The 26795-nt window shown below is 44.8% G+C and overlaps 1 protein-coding gene across 1 annotated transcript in view; it reads left to right on the forward strand.

The window, feature by feature from the left end:
- The window catches only part of LOC146854284 (protein mono-ADP-ribosyltransferase PARP12-like), a 245160-nt gene that overhangs the window by 18916 nt on the left and 199449 nt on the right, over positions 1 to 26795 (forward strand). The window contains exon 2 of the mRNA XM_085652065.1: positions 23257 to 23392. Coding sequence (XP_085508191.1) covers positions 23257 to 23392 — 136 coding nt within the window. The remainder of the gene's footprint in view (positions 1 to 23256; positions 23393 to 26795) is intronic.

Consider the following 26795-nt stretch of genomic DNA (forward strand, 5'->3'; position numbering starts at 1 on the left):
GGAAGAAGCTGTTTGTCAGAGTCCATAAGGGCATGCATGTATCTACCCAACAAACAGGTAGCGTTGGTGGACTTCAAAGGCATACTCACTGAAGAGAATACTTTCTTTGCAGATTGTTCCAGTTTCTTGGAATCCCTGTCAGCAGGAGCCTGCGGAAATGCGCCCGTGGACTGCTTAGAGCATGAAGCCTGCACAACCATCCCTCAGGCGAAGGATGAGACGAAAGGAACACAGGATCCCCAGGAGCAGGCCTGTACCTTCTGGACACCGACCTTGAAAGTGCAGGAGCAGAAAAAGGATTGCGCCACACCTCAAGGATTGGCTCAGTCAAAGCATCATTGAACGGCAAGAGTGGTTCAACCACAGAGGACGGAGAATGAAGCACCTCTGTGAGCAAATTAGGCTTATGCTCAGCCATAGGGAGCTGCAGATCCAAGAGCTCTGCAGCCTTCCTTATCACAGTATGGTAAGGTGCAACTTCCTTCGAGGAGGAAGCTTTCTGTGAAGCAAAGTTCCACTCCGGGGAGGTGTCAAGTCCACTTGCCTTACACAGACCCTCGAACATATCCTCAGACTTCTAAATTTCACCTTCCTCCATTTCTTCAGCCTGGTACTGTTCCTCCTCAATCAACCACTGCGCTTCTCTCCTCCTCCGAGAAGAAGGTTCGCCGGATGGAGCCGGGGACTGCACATACGGCGTCGACATCCTCGGAGCCGGAAACTGCCAGGACGGCGCAGTCGGCATGAATGGCATGAAGGGTGCATGAGGATATTGGTGAGGCACCCAAATTAAATGCCAGAGGACCCAAGGGACCCGAAGGTGCACCAGAAGGGTATGAGGCCCTGGCAAACACGCCATACATCGCATTTAAAAAATGCAAGGGATCCGAACCCGGCACCAGAAATTGAGGATACTGAGCCGGCTCGAGATCCAATCAAGGCACCTTCGGAGTCGGAACCACCGGGGCCACAGGCGGAGCCACATAAGCTGAAGGAGCCTCAGCATCATCCGGATACGGCAAACCTTCCGGAGATGGAGAAAATCTCAGTCCCCTTGTACGAAGGAGAATGGGTCGGAGTCACTTGAGGAGACACTGAAGGTGACGGAGAGACGAAGTCCTTAACACGACGTCGAGGAGCCGGAGAAGGCGACCTCGAAACCACAGCCTTCGTCGAACTGCGCCAAGATCCATGCCTCTTCTTCTTCTTGTGCTTCCTCTTCGAGTCATGTGAAGTCGACGACCTCGACTTTGAACGTTTTTGACCCCCAAAACCACAGAAGGAAATAATCCAAAATACAAAGTATCTAGCAGAAAGTATGGAGAGTCCGAGAAAAATCATTAGCGTCGACAGCATGGAAAAAAGGGAACTGACGTCATCGCGCCGACGTGGTCCTCTTATGACTCCAGTGAGGTCATGAGGAAGCAGAATCAAGACGTTACCCCGCGTTCGTGCAACTATCGGCGTGATTTAGGCTATAGGGGACCCAAAATACGAGGAAACATTTATCCACAACGGTCTCGCATAGAAGCCTTACGCAACTACAGTTGAGGATTATTAAGATTCCACAGACAACGCGGGGGAAGATTAGTGCAACATAATAAAGAATACGGGGTGGAAGGCATACGAAGAATTTTATACAAGCCTGATCCCCGACATCTTCTTAGCAGTACAAACAGATGAAGTTCGAATCAAAAGAATAATGTGGGTATAAGAAACAACACTAACTACGAAAGAAGCACAGAATACAGAATATAGAGAAAACATCTATCTAATGTCTTGAGGAAGATAGTGGCATACAACATAGCCTATCGAAACGCGTCGACGCTTATGGGAAACACATAATCCACAGAAACGGATATATGCTTATAGGGATAAAGGACTCAAAACATCCCACAAGCGGTCAATGTCCAGTAGTGGTTTGGATGTGTGAATATATGACAAAGTGTATTGTCTTGTTTTGTTGTGTTTTCTCAGTTATGCTGGCTCATAACGAGGTGTGTGTAATGTAACTAATTGTTCTGTTTATATTTTTGGATTAATTTGTAATATCATATGACATTTTTAGCCTTTTTTATCTTCGTTTTTGCTCAAATTGAATATATTGTTGGAACTATTGTCTCTGCTTCGATTAATGTTAAGTAGGGATTAGAATAGATTGAGCTTTTAATGGTGATGTATAACATGTTTTGATAATCAATAAATGGTGAAAAAAATTTTTAAATACGTGAGAGTGTGAGAAATTATGTTTCTGAATCACATTGGTTTGAACATACGGTCAAGGGACTGCTAGTTGACACTTGAACAGCGTGCAGAGCCATAGCATTGTGACAACCTTGTCGGCGTGGAGAGCTATGGAAAAAGTTTCTGCGGAATGCTGGCGCAGGGGACATTCATAAGGTGAGGAATCCACAGGCAGATGTATCCATCAGAACTATAAAACATATTTCTAAAATACCTCAACCAAGTGATTCTCATATAGCCCTTTAAACACAAGAGTGCTTTGAGGGGTGACCTGTATGAATCTAATTCCTCTGTGGACCAGAGTCTTTGCCCGTACAAAAGAGGTCTTAGCTTGACTGTCATAGAAATCAGGTAAACACCTGGATCAACTAGTGACAGTTGGTGAGGAGCACTCTGGGAGAGACTTGGGTTATTATGATGTCGGGCGGAAGTGACACCGACTCGGTCATGGGACCGACTGACACTCGGTCAGAGGTCCTGACCGACAGATTATAATATGACCGAACAATTTTCGGTCGCATTCCACTTTTCTCAATGAGACCTCCTTTTACGGCTGTAAACCGGCCGTAACACAAGCTCCTATTGAAAAAAGGGAGGTGCAGTTCATCCCTGCACCTTGTGGCAGGCACCTCAAGGTCCAGGGATCAACAGGGGGCACCATAGGTGCTCCCTCGGCCTCCAATCGGAGGCCGTGCACCAAAGAAGGTTCTGGTAGGGGCCCCCAAACACACTTTTCGACATGGTTTCCATGTCGGAAAGGCCAGCATGGAAACCATGTCTGAAACCGTGTTCGTAATCTCAAGGGCGGGAAGGCCCGCGTTTGAGGTTACTAGCTGGCTTCCGACTGGCGGACGGGCTCTCCGAGCCTGTCGAAAGCCTGACAGAATGACCGGCAGGTTTATTTTCCGACCGCCTCCAACATAATGAGGCAGTTGGAATGTCAAACGACCCGCCGATTATGATTCGGAGCCTTTACTGGCCGTATCGTAATCAGCCCCTTAGTAAGGATTGCTTGCATTTATTTCAACCACCGCTAACTGAAATTTATTTACGTGACTCCATTGATCCGTTCTATAAAAGGCCATCCCCTTGGCTTTAACATTATATAATTCAAGGGCTGGCGAGGGTTCTGGACTTTGTATTTGTATACAGTTTAGAAATGGTCATAGACTCCTGCCGTAGCTTCAACGCACTCTTATTAATCTGATGTAACCAGGGGGTGTTACAAGTCAGCCTCACTCATAAATAATTGAAATCTGACACTTGCTCAAGCATTTAAATGTATGCTTTAATGCACACCATAGTTTTTTTTATATGAATGTATGATGTTACAACGCAAACATTTACAATGCATGCCTTTACAATGCAGTTTTTACATCGCAACATCCATTACAACGCATGATTGTACATTGCATGCCATCACAACGCAGTTTTAGAAACTACACTTACAACGCATTCCATTACATCGCATCATACCATTACAACGCATACCATTACAATACATACTATTACATTGCATTTAAGGTATGTGTTGGATAGTGTAGGGGTAAAAATTACTACCCCCACTCCAGTGAGTGCAACAGTAGGGTAAGTGTTGGATAGTGTAGGGGTAAAAATTACTATTCCCACTCTAGTGAGTGCAACAGTAGGGTAAGTGTTTGATAGTGTAGGGGTAAAAATTACTATTCCCAGTCCAGTTAGTGCAACAATAGGGTAAGTGTTGGATAGTGTAAGGGTAAAAACTATGCGTTGTAATGGTATGTGTTGTAGTGACACGCAATGTAATGGCTGCGTTGTAGTGGCATGCGATGCAAAGTATGTTGCGGTGTAATGACTGTGTTGTAAAGGTAGTGCGATATAATGACTGCGTTGTAAAGGTTGTTTCCCATTTATAGGGGCTGAAGGACATGTATTTAGTTTTATTAGTGTTTAACTCCAACCCTCTTTCCGAACAAAACTTTAGGAAATGATGGATCAAAGCTTGCAACCTAGCAGGAGTTTTAGAGATGAGGAGTGTATCATCTGCAAACAACAGCGCTGGCACTCTTAGGTCTCCTATTTAAGGGAAGTCGTTATCAGGGAAATCTAGATAAATTCACAACGTCATTGATCTGTAGAGAGAAGAGAGTTGGTGCCAAAACATATCCATGCTGAACTCCCTTCTCTGTTTTAGTGTGACTCGTCAGCTCCCACTTGCTGCCACATTTCACTCAAGAGGAATTAGTTTTGTGTAATCTTATTAGAATTGATAAAATAATGCTGGAGACCCCCACATCACCCAAAGCTTATGACAAGAAATTAGATCAAAAGCTGCTTTAAGATCTACAAATGCTTATATAAGTAACCCTTCTCTATTATCACAGTTTTCCAATTAATTAAACGCAATCAAAATATGTGTTTGATTGCGCTGGTTTTTGAATGAAAGCCTGCTTGGAAGTCTGATAGGGTTGAGGTGACACACCCATTTGTAGCTACAAGAGGAGGGTTTCTCTGTGGCCTAGATACCCTATCAGATTTCCCTGGTTTCTTTGCAAATATTTTTGCTATAGGATTGCTTCTAGCAGAACAACTAGAAGATGAATTCAGAATAGTCTCCACTTCCTCAATTAAGTCATATATATATAGTTATCTCAACTAACTATAATGGGGGAATTTCATTGGTTTTTTACGAGTGAAATATCCACCTAACTATAACATGTGTGAATCCTATGGTTTTTTAAGTGAATTTGCAAGGTTTTTTAAATGCCAATTCTTAACTATAACGTGTGTGAAACCTATGGTTTTTTCAGTGAATTTGTACGGTTTTTTAAATGCTAAGTTATGTATGTATTATAATTTTTTTATATATTTATTTTTCAATAAACTACCTATTAATTTTTTAAATTTTTTTATGGTTTTTCACCGTGCGCACCTCCGCGATTTAAAAATGTTTTTTTTTTTTAAATGTTTTGTTCTGCCTTCGGGGTCCTTCAGGGACCCCCTGACCAAGGCTAGGGGGTCAGGAACTCTCTACCCTGCCCCCTTTTCACGTTCGCCACCTTCCTTTTCCACTCTCGCACTGAAAACAAACAAAATGGCGGCCGACACTTCCTGATTTCGACCGATTCGAACGTTGACTGACATGTAACAACCAATCAGAATTACGCTCGCGCACGTAAGGGTGCGCGGCTATAGATATGTATGTGCTTTTAACTGCAATTTTTTCAGGAACTACTGAACAGATTGACTCCATATATGCAAAAGGCACATCCCTGACCTGAGGACTACCTCTCTGCCAAATTTCAAGTAATTCTGTTCAGCCGTTCGGGCTGTACCTTCGACTAAAGGTCCTATGGGAAAATGCATGGGGAAAACGTGTTTTGGGACCCCCCTTTTTTCTCGGCCCCCGCTTGACGAATCCCCCCGAGACTTTCAGGGTAGGAGCTGAGCGGAGCGCCCCATTAGTTCTGAAAATTTCACGAAGATTCGTCAACCGGCGCCAAAGTTATTCAAAATAGAATTTTCAGATTTCCTATGGAAACACGGTCCTAACTATAACTATCAACTGGCGACCACCAGTAGATAATGTGTGTGTGTGTGTGTGTGTACCAAGAACATAAAATCTAATTACAAAAAACATTCTATTATAAATTACATTAAACTATTCAAAAATCTTCAGACATAAATTTACAGTAGTAGGGTCTTCCGCCATCGTAATCAGGCCCTAAATTACTTCCCACGCTTTACCCTTATAAACCCCACTACCCTCACCTAAAATAAATTACACAATTCCCATAATTAATTAGCAATTAATTAATTAATTAATATTAATTAACAACCAATTAATTACAAATAAATTACTTCCCACAATTAATGCTATAAAGTTTAAATTAAATAAATAAGAAAATAATAATGTATTTATTATCATTAAATTACTTTCCACCGTATTCCCCTATAAACCCACAACCCGCTACGGAACTAAAAAATGCAAATTAAAATAAAATTCATAACTACTAAAAATGTAACACATTATTAAAAAACATAAACAATATTTATGCAAAAAATACATCACATAGATGTAAAATATAAACTAAAATACATAACACTAATTAAAAAATCGATATTTTAAACATCTATATTTTTGCCAACAATAGTAATGACGTCTATATTTAAAAAATATATTTCTTACCTTAAATTCGATATTCTTGACCACAATATTCTTGCTGTCGATATTTCTGAAGCACAATATTTTCAACTTGATATTTGTGTAAGTCGACATTTTCAACTCGATATTCTGTCTCAGCACCGGCACAAATAGACCTGTGCTGCATGTAGAAAAGATGAAGCTGTGAGCGATGCATTCACTAACATGAAGCCATTCATGCAGTCTACCGAATTACACCACGTTATAGAACAATCTAGACACCGGCATGGGAATAGCTTTACTGGGTGCAGGAAGGCTGACGTCAACAAAATTAAGTGAAACATTCCTTGGTGTTACTGGTGTGCAGATTAATGGCTCGCTGCGGCGTGTAGCCTACTGAACATATGGAACAGTTTTGTGATTAAAATTGAAATTGAAACTTGGGCTAAATTTCATAGTTGAGTTTCCAGTAGGATATTAATTAATTAGCTCCTAAGCAATTGCTGAATAATTATCTTTCTATTTGATGACATGTTTTCAATTTGTAGTGTATGAATATGCTAGGTCAGAGCTCATTACCCTGAGTCCTACTACGGGGGTGGAGGGTGGATGGAGGGCTGCAATGGCTTAGAAAATTACATAATTTTATCAGATCAATAGGTACATAAGCATAGAAATGCAAAATTGAAATTTGAAGTTTTAAAAAAGATCTTTGAATGTTAAGGAATTTGAACTAGGGGATTAAAAATTAAGGGGCCGATTATGATGGCGGAAGGCCCACCACCACCAGCCCCGCTGCCATCTGATGATGATTTTCCCCCCACCAAATCAGGATGACGGGGGGAATCAGCCCACGACCATGGTGGGCGCAAAGACCGCCCACCACTCTTCCACCACAGGCAGTCGGCCCAATTGCCTGGCGGACAGTCCACATTGCGTAAAATGGTGGCATTGCCTAGCAGGCACTGTCCGCTAACTTACAATGCGGGCTTCAGCCAGCCTTTCCATGGCGGTGGAACTGTCATGGAAAGGCTGGCAGGGATTGGTTTCGGGGCCCCGTTGCGGGGCCCCCTCGTTTTGGGGAGAGGTGGTAGTGCACTTGGGAGGGTACCCATGGTACCCCCTTGTATTTCCCTGCTCCAAGTGGCAGGCACCGCGTGGTGCCTTGCACGTAGTGCAGGGAAATGCACGGCATGGCAATTTAACATTGCGGCGGGTGCTGCTACAAGCAGCACTTGAAACAGTTTAAGTGCCTAGGTGCGACCGCCATGGTGGCGGTCGCATCCTAAAGTGGGGTGCAGGACCGCCGCCTTACAGGCGGGTGGACACAATCCCCGCTACGATGGAGGGAGGACTCAAGTCCGCCCGCCATTGTAATTGGCCCCTAAATTATTATTTATATCTTGATTTGTGGGAGCCGCACAGGTACAGCAAGGGGCATTTAGTATGGATGATTGGTGTCCTCAGTTGAAGCACTGGTATATGCTGACAAAAAACAGTGTGCATTAGGAGCAAAAAAGGCAAAATTATATGCTTGAGATTAGCATATTGCTTTGTCTTTTGAAATGAAACAAAAAAATCTCTCACATCATTAAAATTACAATATTTAATTATTTTTCAATAAAATATTGCTTAAATTATGTATTTGTTTGATGTTTACTTACAATCAATAAAGCCTTCGTTTGGCTAACTTGAGCAATAAAAGCCATACTGAGCAAATCATGCAACAATAAGTACAAATCCTAAATATACATGATATATATAAAACATCTGCTGAACCGTGACCTATAAAAGAAGAGAACTATGTCTCGTTTCAATTCTGTATGGCCTCTATACTAGGCCATAACATGCATACAAGTGCAATCAGAAAATAAACATTTCAAACCGTTTTCAATTCATAATACACTTTGCCAAAACATAACAATACTAAAACAATGTGTGAGTGTGACAAAAAATATTTATGCTAACACCATGAGACAATCTGTTAAAGCGACATAAAATTAAATCTAGGCCTCTGCTAAGTGCATTCTAATCTTCCTTACTTCATGTAAACAATTTGCTACAGAAAAGCAAATAGGATAATATTTTAACTGCTGTAAAAACACCAAGGCCGACCTGCATTGCATAAATTAAAAAGTTTTAAACTGCGGTATAATAAACTTTTTACTTGGTGTAACATAAAAACCACAAAAACGATACATATGTGTTGTAGGAGGCTGGTTTAGTATATGATGCACACTATTTAAGGGAAGCACCTTGCACTAATCTAGACAACCTCATGGTGATTTTAGTGGTCTTAGACAACCATAGAAAGCACTCTAAGTGGTAGCTGTGGAGAGCAGCTTTCAGACTTAGTCCAGAAGGAGTGTTACGCAGCTTATTTTACCTAAACTAATCACGTAGTGTAGGTTAAACGAAAAAGAACCACACAGTGTAGTTATAAAAATAGTTATTTATTATACACACACTCACTAACACATTGGTATATCTCCTACCCGGAGATATGAAAACAATACATACAATACCTCAAATGTAAAACAGGTAAGTAAGCACAATTACACAGTGGTCTCCAGGTAAGACCAAACCATATACTAAAGAAGTGGAATGCGTACTGCGATCGACGTCGGGACTTGGACCACAAGACTCAGAAGAGCTGGGGACACAATGAACCACCCAAGGTCAGTAGCCAGGAACCCCACGAAGGCTGTGTGCAGAGTGGAAACATAACCTCCGTACTCAATACAAGTCAATGGGAAAGTCGCAGTTTTCAAGAAGCACCCTTCCAAGTGGACCCTGAAGAAAACCTGTGGAAGATGGAAGGTTGGAGAGTCACCCCACCCGTGGATACCCCAAAAACCAGGATACCTATACCAGGGAAACCATGTGCATAGGTGCGAAGTGACGTCAGTAACCGCTGTGGACCCAATGGAGGACTTCAGTGAAGATGCCGCTGGCGAAGAAGGTGAAAGAGTCCGGTGGAATCCAAGGATGGATTCTTGAAGATGAGTACATGCAAGCAGAGGGGACAGAGTCTATGCCACTCGGAAGTGACCAGGAGGCACGGAAGACCAATGACCACTGATGATGGAAGATGCAGTAGAGTTGTCGGTAACCTTGTCACTGCAGCTGTGAGAACCAGGTGACGCTGTGGAAGACCAGGAATCATTCACGAGCTGCCCCATGTTGGAAATCGAGAACCAGGGGTCGGTGTCCGGCTGCACCACCAACAAGCCTTGGCAGCGGCAACAGACGTGTCAGATGAAAAAAGTGCAACGTCGGGGCCAGCAAGGTCCAAGGGACTCACTAAGTGTAGGAGAGTCAGAGCAAGCAGGGGAGCCCACTAAAGGCAAGAAGACCCAAAAGAGGACCCAGAGACCGAAGGCACTGGAGTCATAAGAGGACATCAAGCAGCTCACCAAAGATGGAGGCCCACGGTGCAGAGGATGTGGTGAGGACGAAGATCTTGGCAGAAAGGGAGGCTGAAGGCTGGAGCTTCTTGGAGCCTGGAGAACAGAGTCAACAAGCCTTGGTAATGGCTAGTCAATGCTGTGCACAGGGGTGCTATTCCAGCAGTTCAGACGAGGGACACTGACCTCAAATTTGCTAAGAAGACAGTTCAGGCGCTGAGGGAGTTGCAGAACCACCACCTGTGTTGCTGGGCCTTTAGAAGTCCAGAGGATGTCAGGAGCAGCAGACCGGTCAGCTTAGTTGCTGTGCCTGCAGATGCAGGGGAATGACTCCTTTACTCCAAATGTGATTCCTTCATGTGTCTTTGATGCCCACATGCCTGGAGAAGAACCTGGATGAAGCACAGGCACAGACAAAGCGGAAGACTGGAAGGACCACTACTCCAGGAGCAACAGGAGACTTCCTTGATGCAGTCTTGGTTCCCAAAGCAAAGTCCAACGAAGTCCAAAAGTGCCCAGAACGTAGAAGTGGTTTCAGATCGGAATCTTGTCCCACAACGAATCTGAAGATCCACCCACATGTAAATTCTTAAGTACCCTAGGGAAAGGGTTGGGACAATTCAGGGACCCCTCCCAGAGGAGGGGCTGGACAGAGGGGAGGATACTCCCATGTCCTTTGTCCAGTTTCGTGCCAGAGTGGGAGCCAACGGCTCCCTGAACTGGTTCTAACTGGAGTATTCAAAGAGGGCACCAAATGTACCTGCAAAGCAGTCTGGTGACTCTGGCAAGTGTCCCCACCCTAGTACACTAAGTCCTGTCTGGGAGGTGGTTACAACTCCCTTCGACAGGAAACCTATTGTTCTACCTTCCCCTGCAGCAGGAGGGCCGAAACATGTTTGTGGTTGGCAGCAGCACTAGCTTTCTGTTAGACCCTGAAAGGCTTGTACTGGGAATACATGGGTGCTCCCTAGGGGAGCCCCTCAGTACATGGGATCCTACATTCAACACTGGATTCGGTGTTGGGGTAGGACTCTAACATGTTTGATACCAAACTGGTTTCAGTGCAGCCAATATATAGTTAGAAATCTCGTAATTGACTTGATGTCCACTATATGTATCAAATTGCTAACCACACTTACAAAGCCTGGAGAATCGATTCCGGGGTTTGTAGGGGGGTCCTGCTCATTCATGCAGGGCACCCTCACATTTATAACCTAGCATCTGCCTTCAGGACTGAGAGGCCTGCCTTAGGGGTGACTTATAGGTTTTAAGTTCAGTGACCTCAGATATAAGGAAACATATATCTGTTGTGAGTGGTGCTAGCATCAACTCAAACAGGCTGCAATGGCAGGCATGTAGTCACATTTTGAGTGGTCTCTCATGGGTGGCATAATACAGGCTGCCGCCCATGGGAGACCACTGGTGTACCTATGCCCTGGGTCAACTTAGTACCATATACTAGGGACGTAGAAGAGTACACCAGTAGCCAAATGGGAAGGTACCAAAGTACTTACCATAACAAATTTATGGAGGAAGCACAGTGACTGGGGTCCTGATTTACAGGATTCCAGTCAGACTAGTCCAAAACACTCTGACACCAGGCAAAAAGTGGGGGTAACCATGTCAGAAGGATCCTACCTTCCTACAGGTGTAAAGTGAATTGCTCTTAAACATCGTCGTAGGGACAGGGCAGCAATTGGAAACCTAAGGTATTTTTATAATCAAAAGCAACTAAATGGTGTGCGGAGTTTAAACAATATTTGAACAATAAAATCTGTGCTGCACATTCTGTACCATAGCAATGTAAGGCTGAACACCAGAGTGGGTTGACAGGCTGGCATGAGCTGCCAGGGTCAATTTGTTTTGTTCTCTATCCTCCATCTCTTCTGTTCTAATATTGATATTCATCATTTTGAGGCCCTTATACACATCAAAATATTTGAGCATTCCAGTATTCTCACATGATTTCATTAGGAAGCTCAGTCAAGGTATTTGCAAGGCATCATCCAAACACAGACAGTCATGTATGATCCGTCTGTTCCATTAGGCTGCGGCTTTTGTCCAGATGGCTCCACAGTAAGAAAGCTACAGCATGAATTCTGTCCTCAATCAATGGAATCTATTTTTCAATGTGACAAATAATTAGCACAGCTTGAAGTAACAGCCATGATCTTTTTAAAGCACTTGTTTTCAGCCTTCTGTAGTATGTCCACATTAGAATAACCCCAGACGCGTGCCCCATGACACTCCCCAGACACACTTTTGGTATTAAAAATAGTGGGCATCTCATTCAGTGGCTTCATGCCATGCATATTTAAACACTGTCACAATAGATTTGTCAAAATATAACCTTCTGGTTTCCAACAGAGGTCTCCAGTTGTTTTGGCAGCTAAAGAGTAACCTGAGATATGAGAGAGTGTCTATTGTTAAGATATTGTTTCCATCAAGATAGTGGGTACAAGCCCTCTTCTTGCCTAAGTGAATAATCATAGTATGTGACTTCCCACGATTAACCCTTTGACCCAGAATGTCCATCAAAGTATTCAAAGTAAACTCTGTAAGGCATTTCCAGTGCATGCATCAAGACTGCGTCTCTGCGGAATCGGCAGTGGGTGGGACCCTATTTGATGCATATCACAAGCTCTGCCCATCAGAAATGTTTCTATATTATAATAATCCACATTTGTAAAGCGCAAACAATTACCCGTAAGGGTCTCTAGGCGCTGGGGGCCGTCGAGAAGATTAAGCAAGCTATTGCCCATAGTCACATGGTGCTGGGCTAATCTGCCGCCGGGGATCGAACCGTGATCCCAAGATTCCGGAGTCAGTCGCCCTGGCCGCAGCGCCACACCTCTTCCCTCATTATAAATATATAGTGTGAGTAAAAATGGAGCTGAAATGCCCCCATGCCTCAAGCACCTGCTCACCTCAAATGGCTCTGTACTCTCACCCTTTCTGCCATATCGCAACCAAGCCGTGGTTCCTGCATACAACTGATGTAAAAAATAGACTAATAGCTTATCAATACCTATGTCAGCCAGGCGATCCCACAGTGTGGAACGATTTCTGTAGTCAAATACAGATGACAGATCCAGAAATGCCATATTGAAGAACTCCTTTTTGGCCAAAGTATATTTGCTGACAAGAAGATGTATATTCAAACTTTGTTCAATAGTGCCTATTTCTTTCCAAATGCCATACTGTACATTACAAATTATATTCTATTTTTCTGGCCAACAGTATCCTTCTCACGACTTTGAGTGTAGCATCAAACAAGGAGATACGTCTATAACAACTGGGATAGGATTTATTACCTTTTATAAAAATCAGTAAAAATACAGACTGGCTCCTGGTGGGCCATATTTAACAGCGGCTTTTAACACAATAGTAACCGGGGGCGGGGGGGGGGAGGACAAAATTCTATATTTTCACAGAAAATCGATATTTTCACTGAAAATCGATATTTTCAATAACTAAATGTAAAGGTACACCATCCTGAACAGGGGTTTTCCTTTTCCGCTAGTCCTAATGCCACTAATCACCTCACTTAAGGACCCATTAGGATGGCGGGCGGACTGTAATCTGCCCGCCACCCTAGCGGTGCTGGGACTGGCCGCCAGTGGTGCGGCGGTCCTGCACCTGCAATTAAGATGCCACCGCCACCGTGGCATCCTCCATTCCCAGCATTGTGGCGGGCGGTGCTCACAGCACCGCCCGCCACAATGCTGGGAATGCACTGTTTGCATTGTCATGCACAAGGTGACCGGCACCGCGAGGTGCTTGCCACCATGTCCATGACAATGTAGGTACCCCCCATGTGCACTCCCCACCCCCCCTACCCTGGGGGCCCACAACGGGCCCCTGACAGCAAACCCCGCATGCCTTTCTGTGGCGGCATCGCCACCATGGAAAGGCACGTCTCCGCCTGCATCCAAATATGTCTGCATGACACCGCCACCATATTGAGCACCTCTTCCGCCCGGTCGACTAGTCGACCGGTGGAAAATCGGCAGACGGTCTTTCCGTCCACCGGGGCCCCCCCCCGCCATACTAATATGGCGGGGGAAATGGGTGGCGGGCAGGGAATGATGTAGGGCGGATCGCCACCGCCATACGGGCGGTGGCGATCCACCCTACATATTAATGGACTCCCTAGTTTTAACACAAATGGAATAGCTGAAAACTCCTCCTCCTTATGCTGGAGCTCCAAACATTACTGTTTCCACAGGGGGCAAGCCATTTCCCTAAAATAAGTAGCATTAATGACTTTCCAAAAGCCTACTAGCTTATAATAGAGCCTGACAAACTTCCTTCATAATGGCACCATTTCACCTTGCTGGGGTGTTTTTATAGGTCAGTGTTAGACCTGGGATCCTTGGCATGATTTCTCCTGTCTTTTTGCCTCTACCTCCTGTATTTTTGACGGTGAGCTGCACTTTGTTTTCGTTGGTTTAGGTACTCTGTGTACTTTACCACTGCTGATCAGTGCTAATGTGCAAGTGCTCCCTCTATAGATTGTGATTCTGATTGGTTATCCATGATTGGCATATTTGATTTACAGGCAAGTCCCTAGTAAAGATCACTGTGGGTGCTCAGGGCCTGTAAATCAAATGCTACTAGTGGGCCTGCAGCACTGATTGTGCCATCCACATGAGTAGCCTTGTAAACTTGTCGCAGGCCTGCCATTGCAGTGTCTGAGTGCAGTTTTAAACTGCCATGTCGACATGGCAAGTGCACCCACTTGCCAGGCCCTAATCTTCCCTTTTTACACATGTAAGGCACCCCTAAAGTAGGCCTAAGGTACCCCCATGGGCAGAGTGCAGTGTATGTGAAAGGTAGGACATTTGCTGTTGTGTTTTACAAGTCCAGATAGCGAAAGACTGCCAGTTTCGTTTTTCACTGTTGCAAGGCCTGTCTCTCCCATAGGTTATCATTGGAGATGCCTTGTATCATCTTACAAGTGTAACTTTCAATTGAGAAGAGATAGAGATTTGAAGTTTGGGCTCCCTGAACTCAGAATTTAAAGATACATCTTTTAGTGAAGTTGGTTTTTAAATTGTGTGCTTGAAAATACCACTTTTAGAAAGTGGGCATGTTCTTGTTTAACCATCCTGTGCCTCTGCCTGCCTGTGGAATCAACGTCTGGTTTAGACTGACAGTGGATTGTTTGTGCATTCACACAGTCACACAAAGGGAACTGAGGTGTGCCTTGCAATTCCTGATAGCTCATCACCAGGCTGATGGTTCTTCCTGGGCTATTGCGGTGGGAGGAGTGGTCACAGATACCTGAAAAGGGCTGTGACTGTCAACTCACAATGCTGTTTCCATTCCCCCCCCCCCCCCCCCGGAGTGTGTCTGGAGTCAAGGCTGGGAAAGGCAGGAACTTGTAAACAACAGACTTTTCATTTTTAAGTTTGCCTACTTCAAAGGCGAAAAGTGGCATAAGTATTGGACCTAAAACCCCAGACTTTTTTAACATGTCTGGATCAAGAGGAACCTCTGCCAAGGAGAAGAGCTGAAGAGCTAGGAGGATTAGTACTTCCTCTTTGCTTTGTGCTGCTTTGCTGAGTTGGCCTGCAGTTGCTGCTTCTGCTTCGGAGAGGACAAGGACTGGACTTTGCTGTGTATCCTGCTTGTCAAGTTTCTCCAATGACTTGTGTGTGCTTGCCTCCTGTTAAGAAGTCTCAGGGCCATCAAAGACTTCATATGCAGCATCCTTGAACTCCACTGCTGGGAGTTCTGACCTGCCTTGTGGTGGTAATTCCAATTCTGGGCCCTTGGAGGTTGTTTTGGTGCTTGAAACCATGAAAATCGATGCATTGCCTTTCCACCACCTGTTTTTCCGATGCTGCTCCACCGTGCACTAGAAATTTCCACCCACTGCCGCCATGTGGCCGAAGAAATCGATGCAGCACCTGCCCACGGCTGAAGAAACTGCTGCAGCCCGAGACCACCGCACTGACTCTGACCCAAGCCCTGCTTGTGCAGCTGAATAAACACATCGTTGGACCACGGCGGAAGAAATAAACGCAGTGCCTATTTGCCGCCACTGCATTGATTTACAGCTTGTTCGTATTTTCATGCATAGCTTCTGTGCAGTACGTTTTTCAGACACATCACTCGCGGACCAGAACCGTCTTTGATTTCAACGCATCGCTTCCCCATACAGTCTGGATTCTACGCAAAACACTTCTGCGTGCAGCAGAACTGGTGCATCGCCGCCCCAGGGACTCAGGAACTGACACATCACTGTGTTTTCTGACACTTCCATCCTTTGTGGCTGCTTTGCCTTGTGATTTTGACACATCTAAAGGTACTTTGTATAAAATCACCGCATCCATCGTTTCCTATATACAGAATTGCTAAAAATATAGTTGTGTATATTGGAATTTTTTTGTTTTGGACTTGTTTGGGTTAGATAAAGACACTTTATGTTTCTAACCTGGTGTGGTGTCCATTTTAGTGTTTGAACTGTGTTACTGTGTGTGTTATGTAAATACTTAACACATTCCCTCTAAGATAAGCCTGACAGCTCGTGCCAAGCTACCAAGGGGGTGAGCTGGGGTAATCTGGGTGTATAACTCCCTTATCCTGACTAGAAGGAAGGGTCCCTACTTGGACAGGGTGCATAACACTGCCAACTAGTGACCCCTATTTTAAACAGCCAGTCTACATTTCTTTACCATCTCCATGTCTCGAGGAGATTTCCTTAAAGCCTATTTTAGAACTCAATTGTCTCTGATAGAGGCTGAATCCAACCACCCGTGACTCTTTGCTGGTTGATTGCCCAGTTGGTGAGTTAGGTACCATCAAGCCGGTGGATAGGATGGGGCAACAGGGATTTTGTATACAATGCCATACAGGCTAGAGTGTCTAAGACAACTTGACATGAGAAGTTCATACCGTCCCCTGAAATGTGATCCCCCCCAAGAGGCTTCTCACTACCATAAAATCAATTCTTGAGGAAGCGAAGGACAATGGTTGGTTGACCACAATAGAGGCCGAATATTTGGTTAATAATGATCCGGTCACCCAGTATTTTTAGATTTGCCCCAAAATCCACAAACCACAATGGCTTCCTCACGGTAGACGGATTATCTCTGAAATCGGGTCTCTTTTAGAACACCTGTCCCAGTTTGTGGACTTTTTTCTGAGGCCATTGGTACAGGAGATGCCAACTTTCCACCAGAAAATGAAGGATGTGCTACGCTTCTTGGCTGATGTACACTTCAACGTGGAATCCGATTTTTTGGTCTCTTTGATATATAGTCACTGTACACCTGCATGTCACAGGATCAGACGTTGGCCACTGTAGAAACCTTACTTCAAGACAGAAATCTTGATGCCCTTACACCTGTTTCTTCATTATGAAGTGTGCACACTTGGTCATGAAAGTGAACTTTTTCAAGTTTGAGGATTGCCTATACCTCCAAACATCCGGAACTTCGATGGGCAGTACTTTCGGCCCCAGCCTAACAAATTTGTACATGCACACCTTTGAGGTAGAGAAGATCTTTGTGCCTGACAATCTGTATTGCTCCCACATAGCGTTGTGGAAGCGATATATCAATGACATTTTTGTCATCTGGCATGGTGATGCTGCTTCCATCACTTCTTTTCATCACTGGCTGAATTGATTGAATCCATTTCTGAAATTTACTTGTGAATTTAGTTAGGAACGCCTTCCATTTTTGTATTTTTTGATCATTAGAGACAGAACTGTACAAGAAACCAATGGTACGGAATGCCTTACTAGCCTACATGAGTTATCATCTGAGATCTTTAAGAGACAATCCCTTTATGGACACTTTTTGTGTCATACGGCGCAATTGCTCTCATGTTCAGAAGTATAAGGCACATACAGAAACTTTGTCCTCCCACTTGTTGAAACGACAATATCCATCATCACTTATACACAAATCACCAAAGAGAGCAAGAAATAACAACTGTGATGCACTCAAAGAGGCCCACCCATCAAGAGAATCTGATTAAGAAATACATCAACAGGAACTGGCACATTTTGAACAAAGGGACCAAGGTGCACATGCATCAACATAGACAATACCGATTCTTTAATTGCGATTATTAAGGAATCGCAATTAAAGAATCGCAATTGCCTATGCATGTAGGAATTGCAAAACAGTTTGTGATTCCTACAAATTCCTTAATTGCGACTCGCTAATTGTGAGTCACAATTAAGAAATTGATTCCCAGTCATTCCAATGGGCCCAGAGGCCCTTGGGAATGAATGGGAAATTGCATGCGCAATATGCGAGTACCCAATAGGTACTCACAAATTGTGCATGAAATTTTAAGGGTGCAAGTATCCCAAAAGGATACCTTGTTGCACCCCTAAAATTACAATTTATCCACATGTTGCGCACACACATGCCCCAAGGGCATGTGTGTGTAACATGTGACTTTGAAAAATGCACTTTAGTGCATTTTACAAAGAAATCGCAAATTACCATCAACTTTAGATTGACGGTAATTTGCGGTTCATATGTAGCTTAATTTTATTGCTTAATGCATTGCATTTAAGGAATCGCGATTACTTAAATGCAATCACTATTTAAGTAATCGGAAATTTAGCGATTCCTTAAATTGGGATTCTTTCATTTGGGATGATGCATCCCAAAAGCAAAAATACCGGTCGTAAAGAGGCAGATTCTGCGATTCTGCCCATTTTGCGACCGGTTTTGAGGTTGATGCATGGGGCCCCAAATCTATTCCATGTCCACTGTTTGCCTTCAAACACAGTGGAAATCTGAAGGATAAGCTGGTACATACTACGCCTAGACTGGCAAACACCAACAGACATAATACACTTCTGGGCATGCCACCGGTGAAAGGACATTTCCCCTGTGGATCGTGGGTGGTTTGTGCTTAGACGACACACTGTACACAGATTGATATTTGTGCCCAAAACCCTGGGAACAGTTATAGTTGTTATAGAGAGAGATTGATGTATCTTATCTCCTGTTCTTGTGGTCTCCAGTACGTCAGACTGACGATACACAAAGTCAACTCAGATCGTGGAGCTCAAAAGCATGATCAGATGTGACAAACAGCTACTAAACTGACTACTCATTTCATTGAAAAGGGACAAAATGCAGATGAGGTACACTGAACAGTTCTTGACAAACCTAACACACCACCACTTGCCACTTACATCACACAATGCCTTTTTGTTATGTAACAGGAATGGGTATCGAGGTTACTTAGTGTAAGGGACAGTTTGAATGATGAAATTCCATGGTCATCCATCCCCTAATTATTCGGGGTTGGTTTACAGTGTGGATGTGATCTCATAAATTAGTCGCAACTACACTCACCCCTTATCACTTGGCACCTGCTTGCTTACACATTCAGACGGCCTTTTAGTCCAGGGTGTAACAGGCCTTGACACCCACAGTATATTCTTTGGGAATCTGGCATGCACCCACTGTGATTAAGACAGGTGTACGCCTAGATAATGTTGCATCATAAATTATGATGGTGATCTGTCATGGACATGTCAGATAATATTTTGCCTCATGAATTGATGAGACTGAGCGTCTTTTACACACCGTCTTATGGGTGCAGAATACAGATTGTGTGATCAAATTACATTTCCCAGCAGCCCCGATATCACGTGACCCGTGAAGTTTCATTAAGCGTGAGTTAGCACTGTTACTAAACTACTCTCGGGTTGCTAGTGGGACAGCGGGTGTCCTTATCGTGCCGCCTCAATGGGGAATAACTAACTGTACATTATGGGCATTTGCTGGAAAAGAGTTTGGTGAGGGGGTGCCACAGCGCGAAGCTGTGACAGCCAACACAGTCTCCATCTATCCTCGTTTTGGAACGGTGACCTCAAAAACCCATTGAAATGTTCCTCTGCCTAAATAGAGCCTTGGTCCAGTTGTTCTGTGCCTGGGCCCTGGTCCGGCTTTCAATGTTGATTCTACGCCCCCCCCACCCCCAGCTGTCACCGAACAGACAACAACAAACAACATTTTGAGCAGTGTACCTAGTCCTTGTACAAGATGTTCTAAGGCCTGATAATGTACCTACGAGGAAGTGTCAGTGTAAGCCAAACCATTTTCTAAGAATGTTATCCCACAAGGGTGTGCAAACAAATGCGTGTTAAGTCATTTTTAGGTCTCGGCTAGCGAAGGCTGCGCTTGCGCAGTCTCGCTCGCTAGATTTAATGACTTTGACAAGAGGGGCTTGAACCCGCCCCTCTTCTCTCCTCTTCTCCATTGGCTGGCCTCTTGAATGCTGGCCAGCCATTGGAGAAGAGGTTTGTCACTCCGAACATGCCCCGTCCTTTTCGGATTCGGGTGCGTTTTTTTTTGTTGCTTTTCGCTTTTTGCCAGGCCATCCCTTTTTTCACTGGTGGGTGTGTTTTATTTTTTATTTTTTTTTGCATCCGAAGGTTCGACCATTTCGTGCGCGGCGGGACTGGGAACGGAGCAGCAACAGTCCTTCGCTCGCAGTACCACAAAGCCGTCCCTGCATAAAGGCTAAAAACATTTGCTGTGATCACTCCACACACAGAATAGCCATGTTCTATTTTTATCCGTCTGGAACTAGCAGGGCGGGTTTTGTAAAAGTAAAAAAAAAAAAAAAAGGTGCGTGCGTCATTATTTGCCAAACCTTGGCCAAACACAATGTTTGTTCTGTGCCTTCACGCGACGCCCCGAGTCACTCTGGATGCCTAAGTCACGTGACTTGAGAAGTTGCATTCCTGAATGTTCTCACTGAGCTGCTGCTGTGGAGCAGTATTGGAAACACACGTCACTATCCCTTAATATTGGATGCAAATACAGTCTTGGCGAAAGAAGGCGTGATAGAGCTGAAATTTAATCCTTAAGTCTAAGCTGTTCCCGAACAGGGGCCCCCAAAATAGGTTTCACCCAGGGCCCTCAAAATCCTTATAATGCCCCTCGCTGACATGGGTAAGACTGTGCTCTATGCAAATCAGAATGTTCACGAACGAGTAATGTTCATGACAATCTGTAACTTTCAGTGAAATCTGTTCTTAAATGTAGAACTCCAAGTGCAATTTCGGTAGCCTCGCTATTTTATCTGATGAAAAACTAGACGATTCGCTGTTTCGTTTGCGGGTGCCCACCCCGCTGGTGTTTGCTTTCTTGATGATGGCGGGTGCCCACCCTGCTTATTTTATATTCAAATTACGAGGGAGCCTACCCCTCTTACTGCCGAAGCAACAGAATCACCGCCGCGGCCCACAGGAAGCCAGGCATCCTTGCCCGGGACTGGGGCGGAGCCTGCGGTGTAGCAGGAAGTGTCTGCTCAAATGGGGCTCCCGTGCGCTGTTGGGAGCCCCGGTGCGCGCTGAAGAAAGTCCAGGCGGGAGCCCACCCCGCACTGGACAGCACCCACAACGAAAGAGGCAGCCTGGGGCCTCGTGGGCCCCATCCTGAAGTCCCGGTCCCGAGACGGGGTACCGGGTGAAGCCTGGTGCAGCAGCAAGGCGGGGCTCAGTTGAAGGTACTCTGTACCCTTACTATGTTTCCTGAGCAAGGATTTCTGAGGGGTGGGAGTTACATAGGTATCTGCCTCCACAGTTCATCCCTGCCCTGAAGTTCTCGGAGTTTGTTTGGGACTTTACTGGTATTTATGGAAGCTGCCTTTAGAATAAATCAGCATCTCCCTTAGTTCCTTTCTCTTCCCGTCTGTCCTTCCTCCCTTCATTTTACAGTTTCTTTCTCATACCTTCTATCATTTTCCCTTCTTTCTACTTTCCTTCTCTCCTTCCTTCCTTTATCCCTCCCTTCTGTCCTTCCTTCCTTTATCCCTTCCTTAACTCATTCCTTCGTTTTACCACTTCAGTCACTCTTTCCTTCTCTCATTCCTTCCTTTATTCCTTCTACCCAAGGACCAAACAGAGGACTCCTCTCTCGGCACACACCAATAACATCACACGTTAGTCAGGAGGCACACACATGCTTTTATTTATTGACATAAATAAATCAACAAATCAGCCTAACAATAACTAAATAAAGCAAGACGGAGTGTTCTTAAAGTGGGCAGATTGGTTTTATTCAAACCCCAAAAACATTAGCATCATTTTACCGAGTTTGCCAGTGAAGCGCTGTTCCCCCGCCCCCCTGGGGAAGTGCGCCAAACCTTGAGGTATTGCAATACAAAATGTGTAGGGCGGCTTTGTGTTCACGAATGTGGGGCCATATTATCAAGTAACAGCGATAACATTATCGCCGTTCCTTGATAATATGTTCCAAGGTGTTTTTAAGCCATACTGCTTACGTTTTGTAAGCATATAAGCAGTGGACATTGAAATGGGTCCTTTCTGGGCCCTGTAGTTGTCAGGCAAAAATACTTGTTGATTTCTGCATAAATGTAAAAGCGTTAAGTTGTTCCTGCTTACATTTCACATGCTTTATTTAATGGCTCTGTGTGGGTGGCTTTGTGTGTGTGGCTCTGTGTGTGGGTGCAAATGCAATAGGTCTCGCATTTGAGAGAGATTGAGCTATTGACATTGTAAATAACAATGCTGTTTCTTTAAATGTTTTAAAAACAAAAACATAAACAAAAATAATGTCATGAGCAATGCCAATAGCTCTAACTTTAACAATGCCGAGACCATTGGATTGTAAATGCTTGTTTTAAAAGATGTCAACTTTAAACGTGAGCAGGTAAAATGGAGGTCTTTGTACCCGGCGCCTATGTAACCACATGACAGCCGGCAGTACTTCAATTTGTCTTTGTTTTCCTTGCTTCACTGTTCTCCCTTGCCCCGCCCTGCTGTTGCTCTGATATTTTCACCACACCATCTACAAGGTGGTAGTCCCCACCACAGCTCTATCATCTGTATCGTCAACTTTTTTTTTCACAACACTGTCTAATTGCCTGTGTTTGTATCTGTGGAGGTCCTGCCACAAAACGGTGGTCTATGAGTTTGTGAGCACCGCATATTTTCATTTGATGGCCACAAATCGGGATTACAGTCGCACTCGCCTGTTTGTATCATGTGAACATTTCCTTTAGCTGGTTCTCTTTTATTTCCAATGTCCTCTGACATTACCAGGCTCTCACTTCATTGTAATCTATCACATTTCTGAAAGGCAATTGTTTTGTGCCTTAATACTACATGTACACCTGGATTCTAAATTTATGGTCAGAGATTTTAATGGCGCACACGTTTTCTTAATATAAATATTCAGATAGAATTCACTGTTTTTCTCTCTGTCTGATGCAGAACTCAACCATAATTGTATTTCACCAAGTTACCCACGATACCAGGCAGTCCATGGACATCTATCCCATTGCTAAAAGACCGATTGTTTGCCATCTTTATTTTTTTCACAAACTCACATTTGTTGTCATTATTAAGTGTGCTGCCCATAAACGTTTTTGAGAAGGTAGTCTTGAAAAATAGTGTTATTGATCTCTTGCCTGCTTACTTTTCACCCGGATGTGTTATAATAGAAATCTTTTGATTTTACTTCCCAGGAATAGCTGTTCATTTTCACATGACATCCAGTCTGAGGTCAACAAGGCTGTGCTGAAGGCCCACAAGATCAGCAGCCTGGATGAGCGGGACCTGCAAGTGCTGCTGCTTTTAAACGACTCTTCTTTCCTGCCAGAGGTGAGCTTCATTTCGTGAGTTAGATCTTTAGTCAGATTTACCTTTCTCTAACACCTCTAGCACTAGAAGCTGCTGCCACCTTGTGGATGCTCAAGGACCTTCTCTTTATATATATATAAAAATAGACACACTGTACAGTCTGTAAATATATATGCACATCCTCCCATCAGTCGACCGTTGACCCAGCCTTGCATTCTCGTTGACCCCATTTGCCTTTTTTGGTTTTTTCACACTGGTGTATATATAAACCTGAAGAGGCTCCTATCATTGTGTTCTCCAGGGATGTCACCTTTTTAGGTCTCGCCTAGGCAGCGCTTGCACTTTCTCGTTGAGACATGCAGTATACACTATTGAGTGGAAGCTTCATGAAAGCTCCACCCACTCTCCGCCCACCATTTTCATTGGCTTGTGTCTTAAATGCTGCCCTCCGATTGGTTGTAGGCTTGTTAGTCCCTCCTTATGATTGACATGTCTTCATTTGTGTCCTTCCACGGCTATTGGCCCCTTTACTGCACAGACTACTTTATTCCCGGGCCTCCACCCCCTTCCTCCTGAAGTCTTCTTGCACCTCCCCTATTGCATTGCCAATGCTTGTTTTATTTTTCTCTCCCTAGGATCTCTGTTTATTTATTTATGATTAATTTTATGATTAATTTAATACAGCCCACCCTAGGCTTGAACCCTGTTCTCCAGCTCCAACTCTCCCTTTGATTCTCTGCTACCGTTTGTTTCAGATGCTACATTTGACTGTGTTTTTTAGGTCTTGCCTGACCCAGCGCATGCGCTGGTCTGGCGAGACTTATTGAGAGGGCTCCAAAAAGTGCTACCAGGCCAGCCTAGAGCTACAGTGCATGTGCGCGGGCGCGCGCGCCGCGCTTTACCGCGATTACTTACACTTTCGCTTTGATGTTTGATCGTGATCACGATCACTTTCACGGCCGCACGGCCGCTTTGCATAACCAATAGGTCTCGCTTTTGGGACCTTAGAAGTATTTAGTTATGCAACTGTTTCATGGCTAAACACTTATAAGGTCCCAAATGCGAGACCTATTGGCTATGCCAATGCTTGTTTTTAAATGTTATCTGTCTGCCCCTCCAGGTGTGTTGTGTTGTTTTTATTTGTCTCTCCCAACCCCCCTCCGAGATCCCTGTTTATTTATAATTAGGTGATACAGCCCATGCTTAGACTCGAACCCTTGTCTCCAGCTCCAAAGTCGGCAGCTTTACATGTTAAGCCACCTCCTCGCTTCAAGACAAGCCCCTTAAAGGGGTTTATCTTTGTTTCCCTCACCGAGTCACCCTCCCACCATGCACCCACCCTTAACCCCTTCCTAACTCTCGCTAGCCTTTCCCTGAGCTCCCCCCATCAGTGCATAGGAAGCAGTGCACAGGCGTCTCACGCCTAAGTGTTTGTGGGGCTCCCGTGCACCGAGGTGAGCCCCGCACACCGGACAAAGGAAGACAGAGCTTCCCTGATTGCTCCGATGCCGGAGAGTTCAGGGGAGTAAGGGCCAGTGAGAAGGCCACTTCCCTGAACTGTGGAAAGAGTGCTTCAAATGTACATTGACCATTTGAAGTATAAGACGTGTAATGCAAATCAAATGGCAGTTTAAGCCAATTCAACGCTGCCCTTTAATTTGACTCACTTTCATTCATAAATGCCAGGGTTGTCAGCAGGCCCGGTTCTAGCGGGTGGGCCAGGCCCACCCAAACATGAGCCTGGCCCACCCAAACAGGAGTCTTGGCCCTCGCAGTGAGGGCTTGAAGGCAGGCGCACAACGGCATTGCGCTCAAAGGGCTGTCTGTGTGTGCGCGCCCGGGCTGAGACAGCTCCCCGGGCGCACACACACACAGACCGTTTTTGAGATTATTGCAGCCGCACCGAGTACTTCACAGGTCTTTAACCCCTTCAACGCGCATGACGGAACGGTTCCGTCATGCACGTCGGTTGCGCTGTGCGCATGACGGAACCGTTCCGTCATGGCCCCGCCCGCGCACGGAACCTTCAGCGCGGCGCGGAAATCCGCACCGCGCTGAAGGGGTTAAAAGACCATTTAGATGTTAACGAGGCTTTGTTTATTTTTTCTCCCCTTCATCTCCACATGGCGAAAGGTGACAAATCCTTTCTTTGACAACGGTAACCTTTGCCTACTGCCCTGCTGCGTGGATATTTCTTTTTCTATGCAGTGCAGGAGAAAAGAAGTGTGTTTATTCCTATTCACCTTTCCTGACCCCTGTAGCAGCTTATCACATTAGGCTGTGACACAAAGTTTGACTAATGGAGTAGGTAAGAGAATGTGTTACTAGTTGTTTTTCTTTTTAAAATCTGCGCAGGCCCAGCAGGGCACATACTTCGTGTGCGCTTCATTTAAACAGTTTTTATCATTATCATGGCCGATGCAGGACAACAATAAGACAATACAAAATGCCCAGATAACTCTGGTGATTAATGATCCTGCTGGAGAGCAATCATTTGTCTGTTAGTAGTTTTTAAATGCAGATGAACTGTATTTTATGTGGATAGCTCAGTGGGTTACTACCTTTGTCACAGAGATCCTTGTGTTACTTGCAGTTCAGAAGTTACAATCCTAACATAGGACAGTGACCAATGAACTGGCACCAAAGAGCTGCAAACAAAGATGAATGGTATAGTTAGAACTTCGCTTTTTTTTTCCGTGATATAGTTAGAACTTCCTCAGTCTTTCATTATTCTAATGTTGCTACAATGAGTATGTTTGGGCAGATATACATTTTTATCAGTAAAGCTGACCCCCATGGAATACTCTTTAAATCCTAAGGTTGTGTTTCCCCAGACCAAACCCTCTTAAAATATACTGCCCACCAGTATGGATGACATGTGATTCCTACACCTTGTAATCCTCATTGGCTTATGTGACATTCCCTGCAGATTGATTTACATACTTGTATTATTCATTGTCTCAGTATAATGTGTGCGTGGTGTAAAGTACCGACACACACTACACTGATATGAGTAGCGCTGTACAACAAATGAAATGCATATGAGAGAGGAGCTACGTAAAGATGAGGGGCACTGTTGGAGGGTAGCAGTGAGGGTATCTGAGGAGGAGGTAGTGGGAGGGGCTATGGAGCGATGAGGGGCACTGTTGGAGGGTGACAATGAGGGAATCCGAAGAAGAGGTCATGAGGGGGAGCTAGGGAGAGATGAGGGGCACTGGTGGAGGGTGGTAGTGAGGGAGTCTGAGGAGGAGGTCATGAGGGGGAGGGGCTACAGAGGGATGAGGGGCACCGGTGGAGGGTGGCAGTGAGGGAATCCGAGGAGGAGGTCATGAGGGGGGAGGGGCTATGGGGAGATGAGGTGCACTTGTGGTGTGTGGCAGTGAGGGAATCCGAGGAGGAGGTCATGGGGTGGAGGGGGAGCTAG

This window comes from Triturus cristatus, chromosome 4_1 (assembly GCF_964204655.1).
Source record: "Triturus cristatus chromosome 4_1, aTriCri1.1, whole genome shotgun sequence".
Taxonomy (NCBI): domain Eukaryota; kingdom Metazoa; phylum Chordata; class Amphibia; order Caudata; family Salamandridae; genus Triturus; species Triturus cristatus.